Genomic DNA, 12,983 nt, shown 5'->3' with positions numbered 1-12,983 from the left:
GTGTGTGTGTGTGTGTGTGTGTGTGTGTGTGTTAATAATTCACTGGAAATTATTTTGCCATATTAAGCTCTGGTTCATCATCAATTCAATTTTAAACCGTTTCTTTCTCTAGAACATGCATACATGTACATACATGAGGGATGTTTTTACAGGGCCTGAAATTTCATAAAAATAATGCTACAAAAATCAGCTTTTACATACAGTGCAAAATAAAGAAGCCGATAACTTATTCAGAGCAGAATAAAATAGCAGCGTGTCTGTTTATTTATACAGTTGACTGAATGACAAGGTTGAAATTTTTTTCCGTGCAGATCAGAGAAAATGTTCAGCCACAATAGCAGCTTTGTGAGGCCAAGATGTAGAGTTTTGAACTATTTGCTCATGTCACCATGTTCATATGCTCAGAAACATCACGCTGACGTGATGGGGTTTTCTCCCAGTCGCATTACTGTCATCAGCTGTTATTAACCCTTGTTTGGCTATGTTTTATGCATGCTACATGACAAGTAAAAAAAACTTCACTTCAAGTTATAATGAAAAATATTCTCATCTCAGATATAATGGAAGTCTGAGAGCTTGGATGAATAAACTGTTGAGTGAAAAGTCACAAGATTAACGCAGTGAGACTAGGGCTGCACCGATTACTTGAAATAATCGATGACGTCGATTACGTAAATTTGTCGATGCAGATTTTTTATTATCGATTCGCTGTCTTACATAACCACCACGTGAATGTTCATGCAATTCCATTTTGGTACCTAAATGCATCATTGCGACCGTAGTGACATAAGAGTGGTGAGTTTTCCATGCTTGTCCTGAACGCAGCATCGCGCAAGAGCGTAATGACGTCAGCAGCCGCTGCTTCAGTTCAGTCTGAASCTTGAAAGCATCGCAGCTCCTGGAATTATCTGGTGGATTAATTATCTTGTGAACATGACGTTCGCTTGCTCAAAGTAAATAAAGTACCGCCACTTTCTTTATTTCATCCACCATTAAACAGAGAGCGGTGTTAGGTCGAGCCGTGTTCCCCCATCAGACAGTTCCTCCATCAGACGGTTCCCCCAGCGTCTCAAACAACAGAGGAGCTTTCCGACACATGTCTGACCTAAAGAGCACAAGCAGCCAACAAGTGTTGGACGTGTTTTGGATGTTCAAAACGTAGCTTAAATACCTTTTATTTATTTTAACTCCATCCTCTTTTGTTTATTTGATTTAAACTTATTTGCCTTCCATGGACCTCCATCACACATTTTTCTAGTGGGGAAATGACACCAATAGAAACACGTGGAGCTGGATTTTAATTTGTACAATAAGACAAAACAGTCTTGTTGTTTTCAACAGTTTTCACCTTAAAGAAATAAGTTACACAACTGATGTTACAAAACAAAGAGTTGGATGTTGTCTTGATATTTGTTAATTTTCATATATTGAGAAATATGTTAAATAAAATATAATAAATAAATGTTTATTATAGGTTTTCCAGAGAGTGACTTGAATTTTGTATGATTTAGTTCATTTGTTAGATTGTTAACATCTTGCACTGTATTTCTTTTAGTTGAATTTTATATGCTTTGGTTGAGATTTTATGTTGATGTTAAATCTTTAAGCTTTTATTTGTTAAAGAATTGACTCTAGAGTGCATATTTTGTGTTCATGAAAAAACTATTAAAGAAAATATTACAATATTAAAGAACTGTTCTTGTTAATTTGATGAAAACATTTTAAATATCCAGTGCACTCACATCAGAATAACTTATAGATTTGTTGTTAGAATAATCGATTAATCAAAAAAAATAATCGTTAGATTAATCGATTAGAAAATAATCGTTTGGTACAGCACTAAGTGAGAGACACACTGGGTCAAAGTAGGACATATTACATGTTGATGCAAAAACTGTAGAATAAGATGAGATTGCAAAAACATTTAGAAAAAAATAAACAGCTGAATTTAGAATCACCCGTAATATTATTTAGATTTTGTGGTAAAATKTCCCTAAAAATCTGATTTTAAACCATGAATGAGTGAAAACCTTAAATCGTTATTAAAGTTAAAGTTCAGTAACATAAAATCCAACTTTCTTCCACCCATTTTAATTCTAACTGAAATTTCCTTCAGAGCTCCAGAGAGGACTGTGTTCTTCACTTATTTCACTAAAACCCATTTTTGTGTACAAGATATTTTTATTTGTTTATTTTTGCAAATATTATCTGCATCAAAAGACATAACAGTGTTCCAAATCGAGCTCCATGTTGTTGCTTTTTTATTTTGTTATGTTGTTTTTGTTTGTTTTTTTCAGTTTGAGTTCTTCTAAAGCTGAGGGAGGATTAGAAAACTGAAAATTATGACTAAAGTGACAGATCAACAGATGYTTATTAATTAGGATGCTTTAATGATTAATACCATTGAACACACAAAAATGCATAACTAACCAAAGATTAGGCACTAAAAATATGAATTATTTACATAAAAAGAAAATAATTGTGTACGTATAACACCTTTYAAAGCTAACTAAAATAAAGTATTTCTGAACACAGACTGCTTACGTTGTTGCTGGTTGTGGTGGTGGCTCCGTTTGTACCGACCCCTACCTCTGCTGTACCTTGGCCCGCTGCGCCAAACATGGCCCCCGGGCCAAACTCTGTTCCCGGAAGCCCGTTTTGAGGAGGCGGCGGCGGAGGGAAGGTTGTAAAAGGAGGGGCGACCAAACCCCCCTGTCCTCCGGTAGAATCCTGAGAGCCCTGCAGGGTGAGGCGGGTGGGGGTGGGGGGAAAGAGGAGAGAAATGGAGGAGGCAAAATGAACTTATATTCTGTGGAAGCCTTTGCGCAGCAGCAGGACTGACATAATGATGTTAGAATGACGAGTTTAAAATTCTTCGTCTCAAATTTCACTCTCACTCGCTCTCGTTCCCTGGGTATGATCCCCCTCCCACCCCCACCCCACCTCACTTTAACGCCATATCTCTGACAGGCAAGTGTTTTCAGTCAGTCGACCATGAAATATTTACACCAAACACATCTATTATTAAGAGTCACCAAATTTGATACACAGTTTGGGATACAAAGGTGCTTTGGGAATGAATGAACACAGAGACATGTTAACTGTGACATGTTTTAATGTTCCTCTGATTTTTTGTTATTTTTATATGTAATAACACCTCAGGTTAAATGTGAATGATTAGAGGAGTTCCCATTTTGCCTCAAGTCCTTTTTGTTTGCCGTGTTACATCTGCATCTGGTTTAGCTACAGATATAYATACATTTTTTCTTCATAGCAGAACCAACGTTCCAGCACAAACAGCTTCCACTGTGTGTGTCTGTTGTGTGGTGACGCTGCATTATTGCTCGCCTCAAATCGTTTCACACACTCAAGGGCATCTTATACTGGGTTCATAAAAACTTCCCTCCCAAAAAAACAAAGTTAAAAGAAATGAAAAGGTAGATGATGGATGGGGAGAAAGAGAGGAAGTGAGAACTGAAGGCGAAAACGAGCCAACGCTGCTTTTATCTGAACAGCTTGATGTTCTGTTGCGTAACTGTTGAGATAAAATTAGCGACTTTAAAATCTAACTGGAGACAGTTGCCAGCGCTGCCTCACGAATGTCATGTTCCTGCCTGGTTTTTTTTTTTCTCCATCTCCCTGTTCATCATAGGAGCAGCAGCAGATTCATTTGGCTTCACAGCAGCCCATAGTGCTTCAGAATCAGTCATTTCCCAGACTGATGTACTGGTAGCCTTAATCACAGTACAGCAGTCTTTAACAGATGTAGGGTGATTTTTGTCACGTTTTAAAAAAAAAGTTCAAAAGTTTTAAAATGGGGTATCTGTGGAAACGGTATAAATAATTAATATCCTACTTATTGTTTAGGGCTGGGTATTGTTAACAACCTCACAATTCAATTTGATCTCAATTCTTTGGGTCACAACTCAATTAAACTTTGATTTAATATTGTTTTAAATACTTCAATACTATTTTCATTGTAAAAGGAAGCACACAGATTCATCAGAGTCTCTGTGGATAATTTTTTAGATATTTTCTTGCCCATATAAACAAAAATGGTATACATTACCATTTTTGAGAAATAAAATATCTGAAAATAAAACTTTAACACAATATTACTTGTTTTAAATATGGAGAGCTAACATAAAACATGACAAACCGGCCCGGGGATCAAACTGTATGTGAGGATTTTCTAAATCGATACTGAATTGGAAAAAAAAAAAAGAATTGTAATGCTTTGATGAATCCATATTTTTACCCCTACTGTTATAGATTGATTTTTGCAGCACTAATTATAGAGACAGTCTACAATTATAATAAATAAATAATAATAAATCTATAAATATAATTATAGAGTTCCGTCTGACTGAACTGACGAGCTAACAGCTAGTCTGAAAGCAGCTAAAACTAAAAGGTGACTCATTCTGAAACGGCTCCAATCTCCATAATGTCAAAAAATGTATCCAAATTATTTTATGAACTTTTACAACAGACTTAATTTCACATTTAAACGGTCAGTCTCATGGAACTCCGGTTATTTGCAAACCTAAACTCTTTTAGGAGGAATTTCCTAATTGTCAAAATAACAGTATAACGCAAATTGACAACAGTTTAATTATGAAGTTTTACATGAACCACTGGCAAATGTTTATAACCAAAGTTATTTTAAGGCAGCTAAATCCAGTTCGGAAGTGAGTCCACTTGGGTTGAGCCGGGCTGCTAATGTTGGCTAAACTGTGCAGACCAACTGAAAATAAATATTTTGTCATTTTAAAGCATTTTCAATCTTTAAACTTGTATTGCTCATTTCATCAATTAAGTTTATTTTGGAGGAAATTTAAAAAATTCCTATTAAAATGCTACAGCTAGCAGCTGCCACCATTGAGTTCTGTATGAATAACTAACATGAAAGCAACAGAAGTGTAAGGTTTTTTTTTTTAAAGTATAAACATGATTTTAAAATGACAGCAATCCATTTTGGTCTTAGCCCCTGTTAGGACTGATGTCATAAAAGTTTTGTGTGTGCATGCAGCTGATTAATTAGTTTATTTCAAGACTTGCTTTCCCTATTTTTATTAGTCCAGAAAGGAAAGAAAACTGTGCTTTGTTTAATTTTATTTCTTTTCACAGTTAAGATACTGTAAGAGAGTTTACGTTCTGTTTGATATTTTGGTCTAGACTCACACTGTTTTTTGTAAAATACACAACCACTGTAAATAAATCACACCTTTTCTCTAAAATCATCATTCTGTCTCTGCAGCTGCTTGAGTTGTRCAAAAGCTGGAACTCTTTCATGTTACGTCCTAGCCACTCCTAGATGGAGCATACCAGCCCTACTTGAACTAGCCGTTAGCTCGTCAATCCAAATGTAAACTATTTCTCCAATGTGAACCCATTCTAAGTGCTATCTACAACAGATAAGATATTAGTTACAGTTTCCACAGAAACCCACGTCCAAATGGCTGAACCTATTCCTTATTGTTATCGACTGCTGGTTAACATACTGCTTTATTTTTCTAAAAATAAAGCACAAGAAGTGTAAAGAAAATCTGAAATGAAAATGCAATGTATTAACACTGTGGATTACAAATATTCTAATAATTTCGTAGCACTAATTATAGAAACTAGAGACTACATTTTACTTACTAGGTAACCTAAAAAAAAGTAGGTCCATCCTCACACATTCCTAACGTATACACTTTAACTGCTTTGCTATGGGCTTTATGTGGGCTGGGTGACGCCCAGAGACACACAGTCTCCAGACAGCCTTTTTAATTAGACAGAGTAACTAAGATGTTGCTCTCTTCCTTGCTCTAATCCTATAGCCTGACAGCTTACTGTTCTTCTGCAGTGATGGATGCACTCACTGAAAACAGGCAGATGAACCTAAAAAAGGTCCATCTGCAGCTCAAATAGCTTCTGGGGTTCAAGCACGAGAGACAGGAGAGTTATGAGAGAAGGCTGCACAATCCGGAGACAAGATGGAAAAGTCACGTGCTCAATGAACATGAGCATGAAAAAAAAGGAGAAAAAAGTGTGAGCTGATAGTTGTCTACAGTCTTAACTGCAGTCTTGTTTTGTCAAAACAAATAGGGATCTTCCTGAAAAACAAAAATATATAAWAGTACAACAAATCAATTATTTAGGCTTCAGACTAACCTGGATATGTGCACTTGTTAGGACATGTGGGCTCAAACATGCAGTAGCCTGTATTAAGTCATGAAAGAGTGGATTCTRTCTGCATATTTTACCTTAAAGCTGAGTCATATGGACACCTGGTTTTTACTCGCCATTTGCGAGCCTCTAACACAACTACATGATTTTACAATTCCAGATGTTGGGTGATTGTTTCAACTTGTCGTGCAGATCCAAATGTTTGTAACTTGTCACAAGCTGCTGCAATGATGAGCTGTAAAATAGGAATAGTGGCAGGACAGAATCCGCAAGCAGGTTTGTTTCTATATATATGCAAATTAATACAAGCCAAAAAGGTAAAAGAAATTWAAAAAAAAACTCTTGGACAAGATAAAACTTTAGAAAAAATGTGCTTCCTCTGAACAACTTACTTTAGTTTAGTTTTCAGTAGTGACACCTATAGTTTAAATGAAAAACTGCAGGGAATGCTGCCCATTTGAAATGCTGGTATAAATGGCAACTCTCTCTTCTGTCCAGTGGTGGGATGAAACTAAGTACAAGTACTTTCTTGCTGTACTTAAGTACATTTTTCATGTATCTGTACTTTACTTAAGTAGATTTCATCATGGGTACTTTCGACTTTTACTCCACTACATTTTTCATTAAGTATCTGTACTTTCTACTCCACTAAATTTCTGTAATGCGTTGAATTACAAAGTACATTCATGTCACGTCGATTTATTTTTTATTTTATTTTATTGTATTTTATTTGTGATTTATTTGATTTTAGTGGCGAGAGGGGGAATTGCTGTAATTGGTCCACTGAACAAAGCAGGAAAGTACCATTACACCCTCCTTCATAAAAAAGCAGAGCATCAGCATGCCCACAATGGTTTCCACCAAGGAGGAAATGTGCCATTCATGGCCTTATTTAACTGGTTCAAAAAAATGACTTGTTGAGATTTGATAGAGGAGGTTGGTGGTGAATTTACATCTTCTGCAGCTGTTGTCACAATATGTGATGATGCACAGAATCACAAGGCCAAGTGTGAACAGTGTCACAGAGGGTAAACACAAAACTATCTGCAGCATTGTTCACTAAAATGGCACCATTGATGTATTAAAATATACATGCAGTAGGCACACTTCATGATATTGTAGACCATTAGGGAACACATTAAGCAAGTACTTTTACTTTTAATACTTTAAGTATTTTAAAAGCAAGTACTTACTTACTTTTACTCAAGTAAAATGTTAATGTGGTACTTTAACTTTTACTAGAGTACATTCTTGTCTGTTTATCTGTACTTTTACTTAAGTACAGTGTTTGAGTACTTTCTCCACCACTGCTTCTGWCATCACAATTCAAACAAGCCACAGGTCAGGCAACAGTGTAAACTGTGCATACCTTCAAAGTGATGGGAAGAGATAAAAACAAAAAGAAAAAGGATGTGAACAAAGAAATATCGCCATTTCCTCAATACAGGAAAACAGACAGCACTATGATTCTGGCAAATAAAGTACAGTAAAGCAATTATTACTAAGGTAATGCGATTTCAAAATGAGTTTTTCAACATTTCCCAATGAGTGGTTCAGCTGGAAAATATGTATTTGCAGCTGCAGTTTTTCATACACAAAAAAATGTTTTGATTTATAGAAATTGTGTTGTTTTTACTTTATGACAGGATAAAAGTAAGGCTGAAACGATTCCTCAGATAATTCGAGGAATTCTGTCCGTCCGTCCGTTTTCTTCCTCTTATCCGAGGTCGGGTCGCSGGGGCACCAGCCAAWGCTGGCAGTATGGTCGCTCGGCAGTTGACCACTCGACRCGCCGTCACGTGGTTGTTCGGCATTTGTTTTCGCACATACCTTTCATAGTTCCCGAGACACCSCGAGCCGAGCTGCTGGGAAACCCCTCCCGCTCCAGCATACGTCACTGAATGGGATTCCTTCCCCAGAGAGTGCAATGTGGAAAATAAAAGTCTGCGGCTCTTCACTCGACGTTGTTTATCCACAAAACTGGTCCCGGATTAAGCTCCAAAGTTTTTGTCAGTCAGATTCCACCGTGAAAAATGTCTGTTTTATYCCCTTTTATGAGATTTTGGCCATTGACTATCTTTAAAAATCGCTGCTTCCTGGTGGCTCTGGAAGCAATCACTTTTTTCTTCTTTTTTTCTTTCTTTTTTTGAAGCGAGTGGTTGAAGCAAATACAGCRTCTGAGCGCCTTCAACACAAACAAAACTCCCACGAACTTCTGACCAATCACACCTTACAGTTCGTATGTGTTCTTATGTGGAGGGGGGTGAAAAGTTCGACCCGCGGGTTACGACAAGAAATGCCGAAATGCCGACAATGCGAACAGAAGTGACGCAATTTTCGTCATAAAACTGCGACAGTTCGGCACGATTTTGGCAGTTCRGCAGCAGCATGCAGGAGCCTTAAGCAGAGAGACCCAGACTTTGCTCTCCCCAGCCACTTGGGCCAGCTCATCCGAGGGARTCCCAAGGCGTTCCCAGGCCAGCCAAGAGACATAGTACCTCCAGCGTGTCCTGGGTCTTCCACTGGGCCTCCACCCAGTGGGACATGCTCGGAACACCTCACCAGGGAGGTGTCAAGGAGGCATTCTAACCAGATGCCCAAGCCACCTCAAGTGGCTCCTCCCAACGTGGAGGAGCAGCGGCTCTACTCCGAGTCCCTCCCAGATGACTGAGCTTTTCACCCTATATCTAAGGGAGAGCAAAGACAYCCTGCGGAGGAAACTCATTTTGGCCGCTTGTATCGATGATCTCGTTCTTTCGGCCACTACCCAAAGCTCGTGTTCATAGATTAGTGGAGGCACATAGACCGACTGGTAAACCGAGAGCTTCGCCTTCTGGCTCAGCTCTCGCTTCACCACGACAGACAGGTACAGCGCCTGCATCACTACAGACGCAGCACCAATCCGCCTGTCGATCTCCTGCTCCWTTCTTCCVTCATTCGTGAACAAGACCCCAAGATATTTAAACTCCTCCACTTGGGGCAGGATCTCCTCCCTGACCCAGAGAAGGCAGCCTACCCTTTTCTGGCTCAAGACCATGGTCTAGGCTTTGGAGGCGCTGATCCTCATCCCGGGCGCTTCACACTCGGCTGCGAACCGCTCCAGTGAGAGTTGGAGATCACCATCTGATGCAGCCAACAGGACCACATCAACCACAAAAAGCAGAGATGTGATCCTAAGATCACCAAAAYGGATCCCCTCAACACCTTGGCTGCACCTAGAAATTCTGTCCATAAAAGTTATGAACAGAATCGGTGACAAAGGGCAACCCTGGCGGAGTCCAACTCTCACCAGAAACGAGTCCGACTTACTACCGGCAATGCRGACCAAGCTCTGGCACCAGTCGTACAGGGACCTAACAGCCCGTATCAATGGGCCTGGTACCCCATTCTCCCRGAGTACATTCCACAGGAGTCCCTGAGGTACACGGTCGAACACCTTCTACAAGTCCACAAAACACATGTAGACTGGTTGAGCAAACTCCCATATGCACCCTCCAGGAGCCTGTTGAAGGTGTAGAGCTGGTCCAGTGTTCCACGACCAGGACGAAAATCACACTGCTCTTCCTGAATTCGAGATTTGACTATCCGACGGACCCTCCTCTCTAGGACCCCTAAATAGACCTTACCAGGGAGGCTTAGAAGTGTGATCCCTCTATAGTTGGAACACACCACCCTGGTCTGAAATCCATTCGAGGAATTTTATTACTAAAAATCCTTGAGGAAAATTATCTGCCCTGAAGCTTCKTTTAAAAAAAGGGTACCGTTAWAATCATCGCACTTTTGTCCGGCCAGAATGTTATTTGTTTTGCACAACACTAAGAGCGCTGCCGCTAACAGTTACATTGCTGACGCTTGTATACTAAGCACTATATTTAGCTATAGAAGGAGAGAAAGAGTCCCAAACCGAAGCACTTAGAAAATGAAAGACATTGTAAAAAGTGTGGGATCATTTAAAACTAAACAGAAAAGATGACAACGCACAATGCATTGCATGTCCTTGATGTTTCTGCATTGGAACGTAAACAGCCAATGCATGGATCGAACATATCCAGAGTTAACAACAGGGATTCTCAGGGGTGTGTGTTTTTGTTAGTTTGTTTTTTTGTTTGTGGTTTGTTAAACATAATTAAAAAAAAACTTTGACAAAAAAAGAGTTAACAACAGGTGGGTTTTTTTTTGTTTCCTTTGCAAAACATGTTTACCGAAATTTATGATAATCTGTCATGCTACAGATGTTCAAGGAGGTTTAGTTTGGCTAATGTTACTTGTGCTGACTAATCATAGCGGCTACCTGGCAGGGTATTATTTAACAGTGTGCGTTGTGTGATAAATCAACACTTACTCTGTGTCAAAAGCACAGTAACATATTGACATCTTSAGCTGAAACATTTATTTGTTGATATGCTGCTGATGATGATATGATTGTTGATATTAGAAGGACAAGTAGCTCTCAGCCAAGCGAGATTGAGCAATAACAGGTCTGTGATGCACTTAGATGGCCGGGGCTGCACGCGCGCCACACTGAGCGGRCCAGCGTGTGTCTACCCTTCGCCGAGAGGCGTGGGTAACCCGCTGAACCCCGCTCGTGATGGGGATCGGGGATTGCAACTATTTCCCATGAACGAGGAATTCCCAGTAAGCGCGGGTCATAAGCTCGCGTTGATTAAGTCCCTGCCCTTTGTACACACCGCCCGTCACTACTACCGATTCTACCGATAAGAACAATCTTGACCTAAATGAAATACTTGAGTGAATATTTCAAATTTAATAGTATTTTTAGAAGATAGTAGGATTTTTTTATTTTTTGCTGCTGCTTATACCTGTCATTAGCCTTCATTAATTACTGCTGTCATATCTGTCTATAGCTAACCAGTCAAGACTAAATATTTTATTGCCTAAAATGGGAGCCCTGCACCAACCTAATAACAGACTAATAAAAATATGAATTTACTTTTTCAATTAACAATAACAAGTGAACTCTAGAAAGCTCAATGTGCAACACCCACATTTTATTACCCATTTTACTTACTAAATTGCTAACAAAAATAACACGTTCAGTTTTCCAATTCATAAAAATGAATTTACAGAATTTAGTTTTTTCAGTGATTGTTAAAAATGATTCAATGACAGTGCTTCTAATTAATGTCTCCTCAAACCTCACACACATAAATACATAACTAAATACAACTGGTATTGTAATTTTACTTTGATCGCAGCAGGGTCATCAGCAAGTGTAGATTACCCCTTCACAATATTAAATAATTGTATTTTTCATAAAATAAGCTTGAATAATTGCTGCAGAACATGACACTTTTTTAAATCCGATTACTCAATTAATTGACAGGATAATCGATAGATTAATYGATTACTAAAATAATMGTTAGCTGCAGCCCTAGATAAGAGTTCATCACAAGTAGGTGAAAATATTTTCTGAAGCAAAATGCAAAATTTTTTAGGAACCTGTTGGTGTATGTGTGAAATCAGACACACTTCCAAAAAAAGAACATCTGTTTTAGGTGAACCGTTTCCAGAATCTAATAGCAAGCCTCTTCAAATCTACTGTAACTGTGTTAAAGCAGCTGTTGAAAGTCCGTCATGCCTTAAGTTAAAGGGTCTACAGAAGAAAATAGCAACTGTTTTTTAAAAAAATGAACAAATGCAAGGAAGTCTAGCTTTCTGAGCATCAGTATTTGGGAGTGAGTCAATMACAGCTCTGCTGTAACCTGTGGTGGTTAAAAGTAAACCATTTGTACTGTATTTTTAAGCAGTATTAACTTTTCAGGCCTTCTAAGTCTTTTAAATTACCTAAAATGGATAAAAATGGTGGTAAATCAGTAAAGAATTGGCACGGGACCTGAAAGATATATCATCCTTCAGTTAAACATCTACYGTATTTAAGCTCTTTGAGAAACAAGTTGTTGGTGCTCAAATAAAGTGTTGTGTCAAACTGGTTATTTTTGAGCTTCAGCTAAAACAGGAACACATTGTGTCTTTGTGAGAAATTTATGTTAAGTAAACAAAGATCCTACTTAAAYAGACTTTTTGCCAAATGGTTTATTCTGTCTTGACATAAAACTGGTTAATCTTTTGAGTTTAAGAACCTTTTTATAACAGAATGATAGTGATTTAAACATTCATCTAAAAATGGTACTGGATTGAACATAAGTGTAAAAATGAGCTTAGTTTAAAACAACCTTAAGAAAGCCTGAAAAAATACTTTTTCACAAAATTCTTGGAAAATTCCGAGAAAGTCTGGCTCTGTGGAAACAATTTTTAAAAGAGGGGGTGACTCAATATTTTTACACAATACTGTATATGAGGTCTAAAACTTTCCACACCAGATTTTTGACATGTGAGAAATGATTCGAACAGACAAGGCTTTATATGAAAATGAAAAATGACAGTAAAAAAAATACAACAAATCAGGCCGAGTGAAACAGACAGTAGATCGAGAACCACCCTTCATTTTCTGACATGAGTCACAAATGAAAAAGTTGGCGATTCATTCACACACACAGCAGCTGTGTTACCTGTGACACCATATATTTTTCCATACACAGAGGGGGAGGGGAGGCCTCTTATCAAGCTCCTCGTGCAAGAAACTGTGTGACGACTTCTGACCACCCAAGAGAAGCACATATGAAGCGCAGAACCAACAGCCACGTGGTGATGGAGCTAAAACTCAGTCAAACAAATTCAGAACAATTTGTCTTGTAAAAATCACTGTCTACTGCTAAAATACTCCATTCTTCTGTTCTCCACTATCCATCTCTCTTCTCTTCCTGTGGTTCCAATAAGTAGTGCTTGTG

The 12,983-nt window shown here is 38.4% G+C and overlaps 1 protein-coding gene across 1 annotated transcript in view; it reads right to left on the bottom strand.

Annotated features, from left to right (window-relative positions):
* LOC106523880 (RNA binding protein fox-1 homolog 2) overlaps positions 1-12,983 on the bottom strand; it is a gene marked incomplete at its 5' end in the record, with an annotated part of 74,941 nt that overhangs the window by 26,755 nt on the left and 35,203 nt on the right. The window contains 1 exon segment of the mRNA XM_014017454.1: positions 2,545-2,739. Within this exon segment, the coding sequence (XP_013872908.1) occupies positions 2,545-2,739 (195 nt within the window).

Source organism: Austrofundulus limnaeus, unplaced genomic scaffold (genome assembly GCF_001266775.1).
Source record: "Austrofundulus limnaeus strain Quisiro unplaced genomic scaffold, Austrofundulus_limnaeus-1.0 Scaffold168, whole genome shotgun sequence".
Classification (NCBI taxonomy): domain Eukaryota; kingdom Metazoa; phylum Chordata; class Actinopteri; order Cyprinodontiformes; family Rivulidae; genus Austrofundulus; species Austrofundulus limnaeus.
The sequence above is the reverse complement of the archived record's forward strand: the minus strand, read 5'-3'. Positions and strand labels throughout refer to the sequence as shown.